General features: G+C 35.7%; 1 protein-coding gene across 2 annotated transcripts in view; it reads right to left on the bottom strand.

Moving 5' to 3' along the window:
* Positions 1-264: 264 nt before the first annotated feature.
* The window catches only part of LRPPRC (leucine rich pentatricopeptide repeat containing), a 91,438-nt gene continuing 71,258 nt past the window's right edge, over positions 265-20,444 (bottom strand). Inside the window, exons 30-38 of one of the 2 annotated variants that reach the window (XM_030499076.1) lie at positions 19,589-19,712; positions 15,759-15,847; positions 12,232-12,436; positions 10,277-10,416; positions 9,998-10,113; positions 7,059-7,133; positions 5,607-5,691; positions 2,171-2,313; positions 265-789 (exon numbers count right to left, since the gene is read on the bottom strand). In XM_030499076.1, the coding sequence (XP_030354936.1) occupies positions 733-789; positions 2,171-2,313; positions 5,607-5,691; positions 7,059-7,133; positions 9,998-10,113; positions 10,277-10,416; positions 12,232-12,436; positions 15,759-15,847; positions 19,589-19,712 (1,034 nt within the window). In that variant the 3' untranslated portion in view covers positions 265-732. The remainder of the gene's footprint in view (positions 790-2,170; positions 2,314-5,606; positions 5,692-7,058; positions 7,134-9,997; positions 10,114-10,276; positions 10,417-12,231; positions 12,437-15,758; positions 15,848-19,588; positions 19,713-20,444) is intronic. The other variant, XM_030499077.1, reaches the window with a different exon arrangement.

Genomic DNA, 20,444 nt, shown 5'->3' with positions numbered 1-20,444 from the left:
CTTACATTTATACCAATCATGCATGCCCACCAGTCTCCCAGCAAGTAAAACCTGCTACCCTTGCAAATAGCAGGCACTGGTTTAAAAGGCATGTTTTCATGGATATGCAGTTCTTGTCTCCATAAAATTAACTGGACTAACAGCTATGAGAATGAATTAAAGATGCTATAGAACTACAACACACAAGCTAGTGTAAAAGGTAGAAGTATTTTGTCTTCACCTATAATATTAAAAGCCCTAATGAGATACTCAACACAAGAGAAGTACATTTAGGAGAATTCTAAAAAAAGATGTGTTTATTTTCATTGTAGATACAGATGAACCCTGAAGATGATGTTCTTCACTCTTCTATTACCACCCCAAAGTACACTGACCAGGCAAAGAGCAACAGAAGATAAGACAGGTTGCTTAAGTTACAGTTACATACCCCTCTGGCAACTTTCTTGATAAATATGTATTTGGTGAATCAACGGAAGCCAAAATACAGTTCAGGTTACAGCAGATCATACATCAAGACAGAAAGAGCCCAGGAAAGTTGTATCTTGATATTTCATTAGCAATTTTAACAGCATTTCTATTAATGAATGTTTCCATCAATTACAGCTATGGAAAGTGATGTTTAAATACAGATTTATATTAAAAATTACACAGAACAACATGCTTTTTACATTTTTTATTGAATGTAATATTTAAACAATTTCATAAACAACTAAAACATAAAAGACTGTCTGCTCATAACACTTCCAATTTTCTTTTCTTCCATTTTTCCACATAGACCTTGAATGTCTCCTATAAATAGAGTGGAATAAACAAGTTCAACACTGTTCCAACTGAAAAGTTACTAATTCTGAACAAAGTCTTATGTCCTGACAAAAGCAAAATCAATTATTCTCTGTCATGCAAAACTAGATCTGTATTGAAGTCTGTATAATTAAAGAGAAATACCAGAGAGAGAGAATAAAAGGATAAGGAAAACCTTGCCAAAAATGCATAATGAAGCTTCTATTACAAAATGCAACAATATAATCAATTTCATTTTAAAAATGAAAATACTTTTTAACTGGAATCTGCGATTGTGTCAAAAAAAATTATGAGACGCTCTAAAACACCAAGCTGCATTAGAGAAAAACTGAAATCAGGGAAATCAGAAAATCATTTTCTGTGACTTTGAAAAAACATTCTTGTTTTCACCAGCTACATGTAAGAAACAGACATTCGAGGTTTTAAAATTTACACAGTCCAAATAAAAATTCTGATTATAAGTTATGTCAAGATTGCAGGAAAAACTCCACAGCTGTTAAAAGGCTAAACCAAGGGAAGTACATTTAGGAGAATTCTGAAAAAAGATGTGTTTATTTTCCTTGTAGATACAGATGAACCCTGAAGATGAACCAAGATTTTCTCCAATTCTTTGCAAAATTAGAAATGAAAAATCACATTTATGATGAAGCAATATGGAGAAACAGCATCAGGTCTTTACAGAACTACAGAAAAAACATTTTAGAATATAAAAAGCAGCTAGAAAATGGCAATTAAAAGTTTGCTTAGAGAGAGACAAAATGTGTTAAGTCTTTAAAATCTGCTTTGCTAAAATGGTTCTAGAAGACTGCTAGGGAAAGGAATGATGTGAAAGAAGTATTTACAGTCTTGACAGATTCAGTGTCATGCCACTTGTCAGCCTCAAATAAGGTGTATTTGCAGAGTTGCATACATTTGTTAGCAAGGCAGCTAGAAGCAAAGCTGCAACAGAAAAATAATTCCTACAGTTCTAAAATGCCATCCTACCAAAGCAGCAACTTGTACTAGATAGAAACCAGGTAACGAAAACTAAATCCCATAAATTGTTAATGAAATACATTCTAGAAGCCTTTTAAAGTTCAATCGGTTAGATAAATGCCCCGAGGACATTTGATAAAGGTACACCTGTAGATGAGTGCCTGGTAAGGATTGAGTAGTTTAAATATCATAAGGCCCAAGAGGTTTTATTTCCTCAAGTCAAATCTGATGCAAGATTACTGTAGCTCCTACAACACTCGGTACTTCATACGTTACCTCCTTTGAGGAGTCTCTGCAGAGATCTAATCCCTATGTAATTATTCATGCAATTTGTTTTATTAACACTGAACACACACAATTCTGCAGATCTATTTCTTAATTAGGCAATACTCACGGGTGGCTCAGTGAAAGGGACAGGCTCTCCTACTTTCGTCAGAAAAGCTGCTAAAGATTTCAGAGCTAGCTCGTGCAGCTTTATATTCTTCGCTTTTGTTTTCTCATACACAGCCTTTACAGAAGCAACATCTCCATCCAGTTCTGAGGAAAAAAAACCAAAACCAAACCCCAGTGATTAAATGTTCCTCTTTTCACCTGTTTCCATGATGTCATGCACTCCTACTACTTGCCAAAACATTCTAAATATTTTAATATACAGTATTCCAAATATTCTGGATACTCTTCATATCCTACTGCCAATTCACATAAAAGAACAGAATACACAACCATTCTAGCTTTCCTTTTTATTCGAGGTTGGATGATCAATTCCTTCAAGCATGTGCTGGAACCACACGGGAGTAGGAGCTGCATGGCAAGAGCACACCACTCTAGGATGTGAGACACAGGGCCACATGTGTCTTTCTGAAGCAAGTGATAAAAAATGAAAACAAAAGATAAACCAAAAGCCAAACCAAAAGCCACCCAAATTCAGCATGTGAAAAATCTAGGACAGAATTTAATTCCCGTAAGTAAGGGCAGAATATTGTTAGTTACAAGTGCTGGCTACATCAAAGCTGTAACCTAGACGAACAAAGAAAACAATGGCCAGATGCTCATGTTAGAACACAAAACTCATTTCATCCTACCGAGTAAGAAAAAATTTTTGCTGACCCACTAACACTATTACAAACCATAGCTGTTCAGGTAACCAGTAACAATTTCCTGGATATTCCATAAAAGGCACCATCCCCTGCAACAGGTTCTAACTAATCCATTCTTCATTTATTTAAAGCACTATTCACTTCTAACTGTGGAAGACTGGAGTATATGTTTCTCCTTCTGCTAAAGTGGAAGAGGGGATAAACTCCTTCCTTTACTTTGACTCATGCTTAGCCACAGACTTTTCTGCTGCTCAGATATTTGCTTGAGAAGCATCAGGATGAAACTGAAGTGACCCCTGACAGTTTTGCTGTTGCCCTCAGGGTCCTAGAAGCAGTACAACAGTTCCTAGCACCTTGTGAACCAAAAGCAAGCCATCATGTCCAGTTAAATTCATTTTGTTGCTTGGGAAAATGCAAACATCTCCATCATGTGAACTGTCTCAAGTCTTACTGTTCACATTTGGAAACACCATCTTCACAACCACAGGGGCTACAAAAACAATGGTTCTTAAAGAAAAAAAAAAAAAGCTTTAATTTTGCAGAAATGGATAGCTTGTGTCCCATTCTCATGAGAAAAAACTTTCCAGTCATATCTGGCAAGTGGCTAAACTCCTTTTTGAATGTGGGAGGCTACTGCAGAAACTGCATGTAGTGATGGTTTAATGAAATTGAGATCACTAGAAAATGAATAGAAATTGTTAACTTTCTATGTCTTTACAATAGATACATTTATTACATGGAAGACAAAAAAAAAAAGACCTAATACTTAGGTTGTATTTAATGGACCACCCAAATGTGATTTCACATGTTTCCTTTTCCTAGAAGGTATACATAAAAGATCATGGACCTCACCAGATGAAGGAAGTCTAGTCCTGGATCCTATCTCAGGATAGGGAAAGGAGTCAATGTCCCCTTATTTGTTCAGTTGCGGATGTCTGATATACGATCTATATTCTACTGTATCTTTGCTAAATACATAATTATTGTTTTATTTGTCCATTTATTTTCATAACTAGCAACAATAACTAAGTGTGGTAATAGCACTCTGTTATCTTTCATTCCCCTTTCTGACTAATTACAATTAACCATGGACCTGACAGGAAAACTATTTGTTCTCTAGAAAATGATGATACCACAAGGTTGGACTTGGCCCAAAATGAGAAATCATATTTTAAAGCATACTAACTGTAAAATGATGAAATAAAATTAAAATCTTTTAAATAAAAGACCTTATTTCTAGCCCTCTTGGCTAGAACACAACTAGGCACAGCCTTCTAAATTTCAGCTGTGCTAAATATTTTGCTGATGATCATTTTAGCAGCCAAATGAAACTAACCTACTCACCACTGCAGAAAGCATCAAAAATGGAAGGGAAGGGATGACGGAAAGAGGTAGCTCAATTGTTGTTCATGTGTACAGGTCTGACTATATTCTGTTGCCATATATTATACACGGTAATAATGCCCCTGAACATCCTAAGAGTAGGACACTACCCTACTTCCTTAGAACAGAAAGATGCAATAGAAAATGCAAAGATGCCTTAGTATGACTCAACCAGACCAGCCTTGGTGAAGTGGATCAAGTAACTTATGTGCACTTTCTACTCAATACTGGAATGGAAATCCCTGTCTCAATACAGGCGAGATGCTCATACAGAATAATCTGGGAACAGCTTTTAAAACTCTACATGCTGGTACTGAATGTCTCCTCTAAAACTTGCCACAAGCCAGCTATATCTCTGCCTAAGAAACTACAGCAGCCATCTGTTCATCACATACACTGTGGCTTTGCATGTTGAATAAACTCTAACCACTGTTTCAGGCATAACGGAGCAAGCGATTGATTCTCTGTAATGTCTTTATGAAATTGTTGTACTAAGATGCAGTTGGCAAGGGTATTGAAAAAATTACTTAGATCACTTATGGAGTTTCTACTGGGGTAAAAAAGCAGTAAAGGGCTAATGATAAGCATAAAGCAGCAAGTACATGCTGGTGATAAAAGGGCAGGGTTTTTTTGTTTTGTAAAAACATGTTAGGAAACTTACCCTGCTGTGAATGAAACTATGGAGCTAAACAATTATGGTAGTGATTGCTGTTTTGAACATTACTAAGCAAGTGAAACTTGTAAGCTAGCTACTACATCACGAGAACTTCTACAACTTCACTCAAATACAGCAATTCTATTCCTTTAACAGAATACCTTGGATTTGGATTTGAAGTATTCTACTTAAGTTATTCCTATTTTATTTCCTCTGTGATAGACTAGAGCACAAGGGCTTCTGTCATTATATCTTTCTGCTTGTAATACACATGTGAAGAGTATTTACACCCTATAACAAAACTGGAGGACCATATCAGAGTACACAAGGCAAAGAACACTACAGCACAGAGACGTAAGCTTCCAACTGAGCGCTGCCATAGGGGCTACACATCCTGGATTTTCAAGGGTGAAAGCTGCAGATAAACATATTTAAATAAGCAACTTGATTTTTTTAAGAGCTGTTCCTCTCCAACTATAAACAGAACTGATTAGCACTTCAAACCAACTACTTAGGAAAATCCAAATGAAGGCATCTGGAATATTAATTTTGGCTAAATTAAAACAGGTATAAACAATCTACACTAAAAGCAATAAGGTCCCTTGGCATTATTGATGTTAGTTCTAAGGGTTTCCATGACTTTTCTGAATGTCTCAAGAGCTCTTACTAAAAAACTGTTCCGGATAATATATTACCGTAACATCTCATGAGGTAGCAGTATGCAATTTCTGGATCTAGATGATTAGGAATAAGTTCCAGAAGTGTCTCGATCATCTTTGCCTACAAAATTTAATGCATAAACAAAAAGAGCATTAATTTCAAATCCTAAAGAACATAATAAAATTGCCAAAGTTCGAATAATTATTTCAGATCTTTTAAGTGAAATGAACTGCACTGACAACAAGGAATGGATTGTACAACTAAAGTAGACATAACTTCCTTCCCAAAATTTCATATGCAGATACAAAACAGTCAAAGAAGCCAGGGACAAAAATAAACCAAACAAATTATGGGACTAAAATCCCTACTTGAGAAGTCTTAACATCAGTTTCTAAATTATTTCCTTTTTTTTTTTTTAAAGGAAGCAATTCATGTGTTAATGAGAATATATCAGAATTCCAATCAATTAAAAAAACCATCCAAACCACTCAGCAGCCTGACAGACCTAGAGGTCAATAGTAGCCATGACCAGTGCTTAAAAGAATTCACATCACTAATGTGCTTAAATTTGAAGCCTCCCTCCCTCAACCTCCTATTCCAGTTTCAAAAACTCCCAGGTCTTGAATTAAAAAAAAAAAAATCATAGCAATTAATAGCATCTTTATCACATGCTATTAACTTCTATGCATGATTAAAATTTCAGTTTGAAAAGCTAGAAAATTTCAAGTTTCTTTGATATCTTCTACAGACAACAAAAGATGGTGTTTATCATCATTATATTTATCATCACTGCAACAGAGGTTTTAATCTAGGAGTATTTAATGGCAATTTCTACAAAACATAAATGTGCAATTTCCCTCATTTGAAAAGTATTTATTCTAGTTTATGTATTAACTGTCTTGTGACACTGCTCCCCAATGAAAGAGAAATCAACGTGGTTTTGTGGTTTATAGGGAACGAGCAAAGCGCCAGGAATCTAAACAGATACTCAAACTAGAAACATGCCCAAACCACCTAAAACCATTAGTTGCTGGCTGGAGTTAAACCACGACACAAGTAATATGAAATGTGTCTTTTTAATGTAAACACAGAGGCATTTTATCATTAGAGAGAGGCTGAGGGTTTTAACTTGCATTTGTATTCACACAATGTAGTGAACAAAATAAGTACTTTCAGGTTGCGATACTGAACTGGAGAGCGCAGTAAAACATTTAAAGCACAATGTTTGCAGGATATAAAGTATAATATCAGAAATGCAGGAAATGACTGAAACAAAAGAAAAATATTAACTACACTCTCCTTTTCATCATGCTCCATAAAGTAAATTGTTCCTTTAAATGTAACCAGCTTTGCCTATTAACCTTTTCCCTCCCCAAGAAACCTGATAAAGCTGTCAACCGTGAAGTTCAAGGTCCAAAACTTCAACAAAGGTTGATGAAATAGTATTTTGCTTCATATACAATGATATACATGAAAAAAAACTATACCTGTCCAGGCCTAGATGCCGATCTAGCCATAAAACTCATAAAAGTTCTCTTCTCCTCAACTAACGCACCACACCTCTAAAGAAAAAGGAATAGTTAATGTAGCAGTCACAAGTAGGTTAGTGATAAACAAAATTACTAATCACAGATGTTTAAAATAATATACTACCTATTTACAAGGTAATAAGAGAACATTAGGAAAAAAAAAACCAACCCCAAAACCACCAGAAAAATACCACTGAACACAGGAAACAAGTTTGTTTCATGCACCATTTTGATAAACATTGTTTTAAAATGGTAGGTATAAAGTTTGTTTAAAACAATAGGGGAAAGAATTAAACTAATACTTCAACATACCACAAAAATGGTTTTAGGACTGCAAAAGAATGAAAAAGAGAAACACTATTCCTCTCCAATTATACTGCCAAGCATTCACAAGTGAGCTAGGGATCATAAGGTTAATTATACATTTAATAAGGTGTCAGGGAGATAACTGCTCGTTTCTTTATAAAAATTAAAATGTACAAAGCAAGTTCTCTTTAAAGTATAATTACCTACACTTATGCATACAAAGGACTGATTTCAATCTCTCTATTTTATAAAAGGCTTTCACTGCAATAGACAGTGTTTGAGAGAGAGAGAAGTTGAACTTGGAAAAGTTTGAGGCAGACCAGATAAAAATCAAAAATCCATCTTACATTAGAAAAAAGGGCAAAATAGAATCTACAAGACAATATTGTAGTGTATTTTCTTCAAAAGCATCAGTCTCAAAATTCTTACAAGGCACACTGCTTTTTACCAGCTGCAAGGTATTTTCAGTACCAAAATGCACAGGAAGAAGAGAATACTGTGCATATAAAAATGCACATACCATCGATTTACTACATTCGATTACCGACTTAGACTTAAGCAAACAAGAAATTCTAGTTTATGCCATTATGAATGTACTGTACATGTAACATGGTTTGACAAGCTCTTTAAGGTCCAGGTGAAAAGGTGTGAAGCCACATTCCATCAGGCAAACAGACAAAAATGTACCTGCAGTGTTCTGACAAAAAAATTGCTTTACGGAGATAAACTCAGGCGAAATATTCATGGGAGAAACTTGTGACATGTTGTTACGGATTCTAGCCATTCTCACCTACTGTCAGTAGGTGCTGTGAGAGCAGAGACAGCCTAGCTGGAGAAATGTTCTCCACAAGCCCCCTTTCATGCTGAAACACTAAACCACTTCTGACTTTTGTCAGTAAAAGCATCTGCACTCCAGACAGTACAAAAGACATTTTTGCTGTCTCTTAAACTGTTAAATAGACCCTCATATGCATTTTTGAAAGCGAGAATTCTCCATGCGTGTACTAATGTCAGATTATTGCAAGCAAAGTAATTCACTTGGATTATGAATTACTTTTCAAGAAAGTAACAAATAATGGACAATGATTATTCCTATCTTCTAGTTACCTATTAGCAGAATACTCGATCCACAATAGCAGTAAAGAATGCTTAGCACAACTGAAAGTTTTTCCTAAACCATATAAAAACCGAAATTTTCTCATATACACAGAAGTTTAAACTTGAGCTTATTTGAGAATGTCCACTTAACATAAAATATTTAGAAATTTCCCCCCAAAATATAGCATATACAATGTTATTTCAAGTATGTTAGAGAGCCATGAATTTAATTCCAGCAGTTGTATGGTGTGTAATAACAAGTTTTAGGAATACATGTCTGGAAATTACTCCATGTTTTGAAAAATTTTAAGAATTTACAGATTTTTACTTAAAAATGCAACTCCCCCCTTTCTTCACAGCAGCAAGAAAATGTAACTGATTTTCATTCACTCATTCAATTTCATTCATTTCAATCAAAAAGCAATCAAAAATTCAGGAAGAGTAAAATAACTTGATTTTCCCATTTTTGTGTGTCATGCTATATACCAAGAAGGCTTTATATCAAAATTGTAGTCTCCTTTTAAATTAATACTCAGATGGGCAGTTAGGCAAAGCAATAAACAAAGTAATATTCCAGAGCAGGGAATATACAAATGAGACACCTCACACTGTAGCACAAGTAACTGAACACATTTGCTGGTGTGCATTCTTCTCAAAAAATGGTCTTAACTGGATGGATGAAGCAGAACATTTTCTTTAGCAGCTTAAAATACTTAGGCACTGGTAAACGAGTAGTATGCACTATGAGGAGATGGTAAGAGGCCTTGCACACAGAACAATCCGCAGACTTGGTGGACTGCTGGACTGCCACCTGCTGGGATGAGCCTCCCTGATGGAGCCTGTTTGTGCAAGCTCCCATCATCCCACGTCTGGCTCGGCTTTGTCTTTAGCTCCGTAAAAATGGCATGAATGCAGCTGTCTCATCCCTTGAAGACGGCTAACTCAGATGAGACTATGGCCCAAAGACCAGCATTTGTCTTTTAATGCATCTGTGACACTCAAGTGAATAGAAAGCAAAATCAGCTCTTAATAAACCCTGAACACATCATATACAATGTTACAGCAACCAAGTGAAATAAAGTCCATGAAAAGCAGACATTGCCTGCTTCTGGTCTGTAAACTGTACAGCTGTAAATTATTATGTTTACAGCACTTAAGTCGCAAGGAAATGGTTTGCAAGCAGCAACTTCTTCTAGACAGCAAACATATAAAAGTATTTGCTTTGGATGGAATTTCAAGCAATATACAAGTCTTCTCTTACTCCCTTCAGGTTGTTAGAAAAAATACCTTCCAACTCTGGCACCCACTACTACTATTAGTACTAGAATACTAGCCTGTGGTTTGGAATAGCCTAAACTGTGCTACTGCAACGCACACTAATTCAAAAGCATACTAGTACTAGCCTATGCTATACAACACCTCTTCTTGACAATTTCTCCGTTAACCTTTGAAGAGCTCTAAGCATTTCTGTACCTCTCTTGTTATGTCATTACCTGTATCAGCGATCTGGCATCATCCACTCTGCCTGCACTGACATATTGAAGGAAAAGATCTGTGACAGGTCTGTAAATTCCAGACTGACTGGCCAGTCGTTCTGCCATCACACCAACTGCAAAATGATGGGTACATAAGGAAAAATATTTGATTGAAAAGACACTTTTGTAAACTTCACAGGCATGATTTATGCTGACTGAGCAGGTTTTACGTGTAATAGCTCTTTCATAACACCTCTGTCTAGTCAGAATATTTAAGTATCACTGCAATTAACTTACATTTTCCCAAAGCTGGTTCTAATCCTTCCTCAGACACCTTTCTTAACAAATAGGAAATACTTTGGACACCTTGATCAGGATTCTGTGCACCGGAGATAAGCAGAGGCTCAAGGTATTCCATGGCAGCATCAAGGTCATTGCTAAGAAAAGAGATTGAACTGGCTTAGTTTCTGAAATCAAGATTTCTAAACCTCAAGAAGCAGTTACATTAAGTTCTTTGTTTTCTACATTAAGGTTATATTTCCCAGAATGGTGGAGTACCTATCACTTCACTCAGATACTGTAAAAGTGAAACCATTTATGACTGAATAAATTAACCCGTAAATAATTTTTGTTATGACCTTTGACTTGTACAAAGCCTAAAGTAATTTTGACACACTTTGCCTCATTAAGAAAAAAGAGTTCTGCTAGCTGCTTTAGGAAAATGTGTTCTGCTAATCTAGAAAGCAAAACCAAAACATTAACAGAAAGTATGTGAATAATTAATGCATGCAACTAAAATTTTTTTTAATGCTATTCAATTAATTATTTACCCATTTTTTCCCATGCCTGCCTTTTTAGATGCAAAAGACAACACTAAATGTCATTTGCAAGATATTTAAGAATATATAAAGTGCATATTATTTATGCTGCTGCTAAGTCTTTTCATAGATTCAGACTAGTTGTAGTATGGGAAAAGCAAAGTTGATGCTGCTTAAATAACCTGTGCCTGCACACAGCTATTTATTTATTTATTCCTGCCACCGATCTACATCTTAAGAACACAGCATGACTTTGCAATGCTGTTATGACATGGAAATACAGGAAAATATGCACCTTATGAGACAAATCCTGAAGTATCTCTACTATTTGGAGCATTTAATTTAGGTAAAAGTCAATGCACTAAAACTGTGTACCAAGAACCACTCAGATCTAAGTATTTACAGGATCAGTCCTTTATGGTCAGATTGTTTTTCAGTAGCTGAAAATAGAGGGAGTTCACTACTGGAACTGGCCTGCACAGCTCTCCTTCAAGTCTTCTTGCTGTTCCAGACACTTATCAGTGACTATTCTCTCTGGTCTGCATGCGTGAGGCAATCAAGTATTTGTTCTGTACTACACAGTTCTACAGTTTTCCTGCAGAGTTATACACAGGAGCTCTACCTGATGAAACTGGTTTGAAATAAAACAACAGGGTATGTAGGGTTCTTGAAGACTGGCTCCTGCAAAGCATATTTGAGAAGTTCATAGTATGCCCTTTCTCCCAGAAGTGCTTTCCCCATGCAGTTTTATACAAAGGATAAACTAGCACAGTACCAATGTATCAACTAAAGCAGAAATGCTAGGCAGAAGATGATATTGTATTAAACAGTTGAATCTAAGGATGCTCAAAGTGTGGGGATAATTATAATGATCGAAACTGTGGCCTAAACCAGCATAGCAGCCAATTTTTTCTGTAACAAAAAAAAACCCACCAAAAACCAAAAAAAAGGACTCCACAGATATATGTCTGACTTTCACATTTTGAGAGTAAACAGAATAGTATTCTGTCATTTCACCTACTGGAACAGGTACCAGATTTTTGTTTCCAAACAAGTATTGTATGCATAATTGGTGGGTGCTAGGTTCCAAGATTTTTCACATTTATATTGATAAAGTAATTCAATTGTACATTCAGATTTCATAGGGCTTTTGATCTAACACCAAGAAGAACACTTCACATGAGATGTAGTATGTTAGAACAAAGGTATCAAAGCTAAATTACACCACTATAGAAGACCATATGCCCTCCCAAATGCTTCACAGCGATCCCTATGTGTTTGAGAAATGATACCAGAACAGAACTGCACAGCACACTGCTCAACTTGACCAGAATTTTAACAATTAGGACACCATAAGAATGAAATGGATAATGCAAGCCATTTCTCACCACTCTGCACAGAAGAATTACATATACTAGTCCTAGAAATACTTACTTTTTAGTATGAGCCAATGCAATAGCATTAGCCATTAGTGAGGCAGGTATACCAATTGGTTTTGTGGTGTGTTCCAGCATGTTTTTAAGTGCTTGCAGGTTCTTTAGATCTCCTTTTTCTGCCAGAGACTGAATGAGAGCCATAACTGCTGATCTAGCAGGCAACGAGCCACTGTCAAGTATTCCTTTTAAACCAGCCATGGCATCTAATGATGGCAAAGAAACAAGGGAAAAGGAAATCAGATTTTAGTTCAGAAGGCAACCATGCTGCTGGTATTATTAACCCTACCCTTTTAAAAACAGAAAATAATTCTCTTGCTGAACTTAAGCCCCAAAACTGCTATAGTGAATTATAACTTGAATATATATACACACTAACAGAAACTTTCAACAGTATTGTGGCATTTTAACCTGAATTATTTGATCAATAAAATGAAGATACTTCTACCAGTTAATTAATTTTAGTATCCAGCTCAAAGAAAGCATCTGTGTCACAAATGTCCTCCCTTATGACCATAAAGTCATGACCTTTTCAGCTTGTTTTTTCTCCAAACTATAATTAATTTTCTTTAAAAACCCAAAAATGTTGAGTGTGTAAGAATAGTTTTAAAATGTAATTCATTATTGAAACTGCAAGAGTCTAGTATTCAGATTTGTCTTTTTGAGTGTGCACCAAAACTTTGTTTACCAATATTTAATTTTTAAATAGAAGCATTGGACGGTTTCGATACAAGAACAAAATCAAACTTGAAATTGGACAGTTTCCAAACTCCTAAAATTATAGCAATTTACCTATGTTAAAAACCCACAAAATCTCTTGTCCATCTGCCACAAATTCCCCAAACCCACCACAGATGAAGTCACCCTCACTGTTCTAACCAGAATTCTTGTCAATTTACGTTATCCATGAGCAAACATACAGAGAAAGACATGCCCCTCTGGTAAAAATCTCTCACTCCTTACCAACATAGGCAGGATTAGTCACAGATAATAATTATAATACCAAGGGATAACACTTATAATATACACCCACTTAAACTCCACAGCATTAGCATTCCAATGTGCAGGTACTGCAGAAACCAAATATTACCTTTTACATGAGAGGAAGAAAAAACATCCTGTATGCCTAACTGCACTTAACAGCAAATTTTCTTTCTGCTCCCTCCTTCTCACCCCCCCCACCCCATTCTTTTTAGGGAAGGAAAAGGAGCAACCCATCAGGGACAAGATTCCCAAAATTTAAAAAGCTAACTTAAACCACATGCTAAATTCAAGTGCCCTCCTGACTTCCACATTTTAAGTCCACACTCTGTTTTGCACAGAGTACGCAGCCTTCTCAAGAACACACACAAAGATTTGAAAGTTGCATGTGTGCAGCATTACTGCAAGAAATTACGTACTAGGAGTATACTGGATAATTCTGCTGGTATCTTTTTTATTTTCCCTTATGCAAAAGCATTCATTATTACTAATGTGAATTCATAACTTAACCCCTTGATTTTTCAGTACATAAAAGCAAGTAACTATGTGCTTGTGAAAACTGACCATTTATCTTTTAAAAGGCTTTCCTATAAACTCTGCCAATTCCCTACTATGAAACTCAAGTTCTGACTCTTCAAGTAACCTGGGTTTTACCAAGCTCTTGCTAGAAGATATTAGAGCTCTTACAAGTATACTTAGGGATCTACATTACACTGCAAAGAATGATGGTGAACTTTATGAGGAAGTGATAACTCAAGCAAGTTTTATACAAGTGAAAGCCATTACAGGATGTAGGTCAAATGTAGCTCACAAAATTACAAGACGACAGTACCAAAAATTTTCCTGGGTAATCAGAAAAATGACTAGTCTGGTCGAAATATTTAGTAGCTTGCATCTTCAAGGCTTCACTTACAAAAAGAGAAGCAGTATCTTTCAAATTAAAAAAGAAACAAGGATCAAGTCTTGACTATTCAATTAAAGTACCAAAGTAAAGCTTGTTCAATGCAGAAAGTAAAGGAAAATATAATTTTGCAAAGCAATGGAATTCCAGAGACTTCTTGACAAACTTCGTATTGTGCAAGAAGAAACATTTTTAGAGTACTGCAAGGGAGAGGGTTGTTGTGGCAGAGAATTTAGTATGCTAGCTAAAAAGTAATCACACAGTTAGCACAGGAGACTGGTGGAATAAAGAAACATCAGTCATGTTACGAAGAAGTGAAGATTTTTCCAGTGTAATATTTAGGAAGAACTGGCAAAAATTCACTGCACACTGGATGACAAAAAGCATAAGATTTGTCAGAGTAAAATCAGACAGGGAAAGTCAGGTGAAGGCCTTGAAAGTTGTAAAAACTTCAGACTTGCTAAGAGCAAGAGAAGCAATTGTATTGACCCCATATATTTCAGTTGATGACACCTGGCAATGACATCAGACTGAAGACTGGGGAAGGAACTGAAGACAAGTTTATCAGCTGCATTAAGGAGTACAAGTGAGAAGATGCATCTCAATGCTCATCTTAAAGTATCTTAATGTACCTGATATTACACAGGTATGGGCTACTACAGTTACGCATAATGAAATAAAATTAATTGATGGCAGAATCAAACCTAGATTTTCCGATATGCCTTTTGGTACGAAAGTAAAATCCAATTCAGTGTAACACGTTTTCTTTGTACATTTGTATGTTGTCAGTATGTTTAAAGGTACTGACAGAAATATGTATCAACACCGTACACTTGCACAGGGATAAAAGACATAGCACTGCATGTAAAACTACTTGCGGGCAGAGTTTCCTTCTCTCACCAGAGTTCTACCGCACAACTAAACAAGTAAAATTTAACACTGTGGAGCTGAACTCTTCCCTGCAAAACAACCGGTGCCAAGAACTAAAATAACACAACTGTAAACTTTACCCACCATCTTGTTGGGTACCCTTACATACTCTTCAGCCACCATTTCCTTTTCTATCGTCTTTTTTATGTTAAAAAGAAAATCAAACTGAGTATTTTGTTACTGTTGGTATTGAGAACTATTAAAAGTATTTGATTAAGTTTTTAAATCAATATTATAATCATTTAGTGCACAATCATGCACATTTAACAGTCAATTTAACTCATCTGGTATCTCACACAACCAACACAATATGCAAGAAACAACTGCTGGGAATTGTTTCAGATGCTCGAAAGTATGTTAATTTCCAAAGCAAAATGACTTGTGCTGTGAATTTTAACGCACTTGAAAGCCTGTACTTTCTCTCGTTCTGGAGCACAAATTTTGCATGTCTGAAGAGCTGTGATTCATCTTAAGAAAACCCATCTTGTGTTAAATGGAATGGAAACTGGACTAAGTGGTCAAATGACAAGTACATTCATATTCAAGCTGTATTATAAATGCATGTACAGTAATTTACGTCTCTCAGCTACCACAAAAGGCTCTTGATAAGCAGGTAATTTGCTAAATGGACTCCTTTATCCAAGTATTCGAAGGGCGTTACAAGAAAAATCTGCAGAGGCATTAATGTGACGTAAAGGTCAAGCATTGTGACATACCTTTCAAATAATCCCGCCTAACTTGCGATATGATGAGGAGGCTGCTGGCAGCACTGTTCAGTGTGAAGCCCTTGATGTGGGTCTCAGCACTAAAAGAAGCAGACATTTAGAAAGGAATTACTGACATGCTTCTGATACGATAATAAATGGTTGAGCACCAAGGTGAAATTATAAAAACTACTGTTCGTATGTTAAAAATATTGCTGCAAAATATCGACCTGGAGACAGCTTTTGTGTTATCCTGTCAATGGTTATAGAAGGATAATTTTTTTTTGCATTCTGACAGATGACAAAGTTGGAAGTGAGCAACAAAAGAAACAAAGTACAAGATTTTTTTTAAACAATCGGTTCAGATTCTTGAATGCTGACATATTAGATGACTAAAATAACTGCATGCCCTGCATTGTTCTGTTGTATCCTAAGCTGGATACTTTTTCTTCTTTTTTCAATAGTCACCATAATTATAAAATATAAAACTATTCTTTCAGCAGTAAAAATGAAACATTTATTTTCAGCACTGTATATTTTAAACATAAACTAAAGCATATTATGAACTAACACCGTATCATTTGGTTGATTAATTTTCAAATTTCTGTCATCTAGATGTATACAGGTTTTAAAGTGAACATACTACATTTGCTGCCTTAGCCATGTTAAAATTGTATTTCACTTATCAATTCTTCATCTCCTGTAATACAAAACTTCACATATCTATAGCAAAGAGAGTCTTTACATTAATAACACTGCTAGAGCTTTTCTAACACTCTGAAAATTAGTCAAGAGAGACTAACCAGCAATCACGTTGATCCTATTCTCAAATGACAGCCACATTTTTAATATATAAGGATAAGTTTACAAATGTTGATTTCTAGATTACAAAATCTCTGCACAGAAAAGGGGGGCATTGCCATTTACCATATCAGCAATCAAGATAAACCTCACTGATCATCTTGTGGCAAACAACTGAGCAGCCTACCTACTTGAACTTAGAGGCTGAGCGGATTGGGAGGTAAGCAGGGTCATTGCTAAATTATTCTCCTCAATCCCAAGAAAATCCTTCACAGTGCACACAATATGACTATCCTCTCAGTCACTTTCAGCCTCCCAGGCTCAGAAATGCAGTCACTGGACTCTGGGATTTTCTTACTCTCCCAACCAATCCTCTTAATCCCTGCCTAAGCACCCACTGCTCAGTTCCGCCTTTTTTTTTCCTTTGTCCCATCTGTCAAAGCCCTTAAGTCAACAATTCATGCATGAGACTGTAAATTACATATAACAAAGGATTTACTTTCTCCAATCTTCCAATCTTTAGTGTGATTAAATAGATGTTAGCTACTATTACAGAACTAATCCATCATTCCAATACTCCTAAATTTCTATTTAAAACTTCTTGGACTAAATGCAGTAAATATTCCTCTAAACAGTGCTAGAATGTGAAAACAACTAGACTTGGGTTGACCAACATATCAGTAACCTCCTGGGTTGTTTGGTTTGGGGGTTTGGTTTTTTTCCAAATGCAGAGTAGGAGTGCAATTTCCTTCTGCCACATCACTTCCCCATGGAAGCTTCTCAGTTCTGATACCAGGAGGGAAGTTTTAAAATTATCTGACCTTTTTAAATTAAAAAACCAAAAACAAACAAAAAAAAAAAACAAAAAAAACCCAAAAAACCAAACAAAACCCGCAAACTTATTTTGTTGCCTATGCTAATGCAATAGTAAGGCACTCAAAATATTATTTAAATTTCAAATTTGGCTTCAAGCAGAGAAAAAAACAAATTGATGTTAGCTTATATAAATGAAGGTAGCTTTCCTATATTTTATGAAAATATTAGGAGTTGCACAAGTTTCAGGCCACTGCACACATTTAGGCTTTGTAGGAGTAATCTCTTTGTAATATGAGGTTGGAAAAATTGTCAAGCATGCAGAAATGTGTGCAAAACACAGATTTGCTATTCCTCAACCATGGGTACTCACACAATCACTTTGTCTATTTCAGTGAATAATTTAAAACTTACAGACTTTTGCAAATGTTTAATGTAAGCACCATTTTGTTACTAGAAAAAAGATACAGAGATAAACACCATGAACACTGCCAATATGAAGCATTTTCTGTCTTGAGGCAATAGTGAGCTGTTACAAGTTTCCTAGAATGTCATTATTTGGCATTTTTATGCTACAAGATGGAGTATGAGAGTTCTGAAAAGCACAGAGGTTATGATGGTTGGCTTTGGCCAGTGACAAAGAACAGAGCCTCTTACCAAGTCCTATTTTCTTTTTTATTAAATAACTCAAGGTTCAGAAGTGTGTCCTTTGAAACACATCTCCAACTTCATCAGTCTTTACAATTTTTTGTTCTTTATTTTTACCCCTGCATTTTGAATTTACATACTAAAACATGTATCTAAAGTGGGAATTCTGAATCATTAAAATACCAGGAACAAGCCGCTACCTTTTTTCTGCTCTTCCAATCTGCAAATTACTGCTGATAACATGCAATACTTTGTGCCTCTTGCTTGCAATTGTGTTTGAGCAGGGAAGCAGTCAATGCAGTAGAATGTTTCAAACTTCTCCCCTGACGAATCTTTCAATACATTGTGATACATTAATATTTTGTGTGAATGTTTAACAAACTACCTAATTTTTATCAATATTCTTTCGTGCTTCTAAAAACACCTCCTTTCCATCTTTTATTTATACAGACTTATCAGTTACTTCCATTTCAGGGAGCGTAATTTGATAAACTGTCTTAGTTTTTCCTTGATATAAGCCATATATCCATCAAGCACAAACATTGCTTACCATGAAGCCCAGTTACTGAGACCTATTTGAAAAAAACATTATTTGTTCTGAATGCAGATGTCAAATACTTTTTCAATGAAAGACATTTCTTTGGTCTAAACACTTTCAAAGAAAACATGAAAATAATAAACATTGTCTTACACTATACCGTTCCCAGACATCAAAGACCAAGTTGACTCTAAAAATTATTAGATTTTTATAGTGCTTTATGCATCATGTAAGTTACCTACAGGCACTTTCAAATTCAATGTATTCAGTCAGAGAACACACTTGATGACAACCACTGTTCTTGTTTTAGTTGTAGAAAGTGAAAGACTTAAATTACACTTATATTTTTGTTTTTCTTGCCTCTACATTGATGAGTAGTAACACTTTTACTCTGAAGCCTATAATCTGAGCAGAACACACATTACAGGCAATAATTAAAACAAGTGGTGTACCATGCAACTCACTAAAGGTTAATTTGATTCTGTTGATTCTAATAATAGATGTCAGCAGGTTGGGTTTATTTCAGAAGTGTTAAAGAGTTGGATCTAAGGTTTATGGTCATCTCCTAGCCACTGGCACCACAGTCAAATGTACCATTTTGCATCTGGTAGGCAGCCAGCTGCCAGGGAGTGTGGGTAGGGCAGGACAGCAGCAGGGATGGGGATGGAGGCGAAGGCTCACAGGCAGTTAAGTGAAGGAATCTTGTCTGTTTGGATATTGCTCGAAAGAGGAAAAGGCAGACTGCCAGGAGGGTAGATTTTCAATTCTGATGCCAAGTACATTTGTTGATACTGTTAGCTGAAATGAGTTATTAGCAATACATACTCTCACTCTAGTACCTTTTCAATACACAGCGTATCTCTCTATGAAACACTGGTGTATTTCTTACCATAGCTCCTAATTACCAGTCATGACCCATTTTCCCATTGAAAGATATGGACTTACCTTAAAATGATCCAGAAATTATTTTAAAACATGCCTCACCCAACTTAATTGTTGGGTACCCAAACAATTAAATCCCCCAAACACAGAAAAGCCTTACATTTGTTTTACTTTGATGGCTTGTTCAAGGCAATCCTGTGCTAACAATGCTTTTATAAGGGTAAAATAAGAACCGTAACGAAGCTCATTCTTCCCTTTTATTTTCAGGAAAACACTATAGGCCTCTAGAAAGGGGAAAAAAAAAAGGCAAAATTAAATGTCTCATTGCAATGATGTTGATCATAGACAGAAATCACCTATTCATTGAAAAGGTCCATCTTAAATCTATTTATCCTCTGCTTACATCTTAGACCCCAAAGCTATTAGTCACAACTTGTTCAAAACTGCTTATATACAACAATTGACATATCTCTGTATCTTCACATATCTCCACAAAGTTTGCTACTGGTCTTTTTCTATATGTGTCTGTTGCTGAAATACCAACACAGCTGTTTAGAAGGGGAAGACTCAGGATTTTTAAAGCAACACCTAATTCTGGGGTATACAGTTACAGTGTCTGGTGCATGATCACAACAGCATTTAACAAATAATATAGGAGGTGATTCCAATATGGGGAGATCAAATTATTTGGCTACGACAAGATTTATACAAAACATACAATTTACAAATATACAGATATTTAACAAGTAAACTACGCTGCATTTGTTTGACTGATTAACAGTTTTATTTCATGCATTCACAATAACTGTCACTGTATGAAAAGATGTTACCAAAAAGGGGGAAAAATGATAAGCACACTTTTCAGTCATTTATTTTTCTGAAACAAGATTATGTGGCTATAAACACGCAGCTAGAACTGCCATCCAGGCTGTAACATATGCTAGAAAGCTGTGTTAAGAACCACAAATGATCTTTTATATCTAAACTGTGTTTGCATGTTTCATTTAATGAAACCT

This window comes from Strigops habroptila, chromosome 10, assembly GCF_004027225.2.
Source record: "Strigops habroptila isolate Jane chromosome 10, bStrHab1.2.pri, whole genome shotgun sequence".
NCBI lineage: Eukaryota > Metazoa > Chordata > Aves > Psittaciformes > Psittacidae > Strigops > Strigops habroptila.
This window is presented reverse-complemented; position numbering and strand designations above follow the sequence as displayed.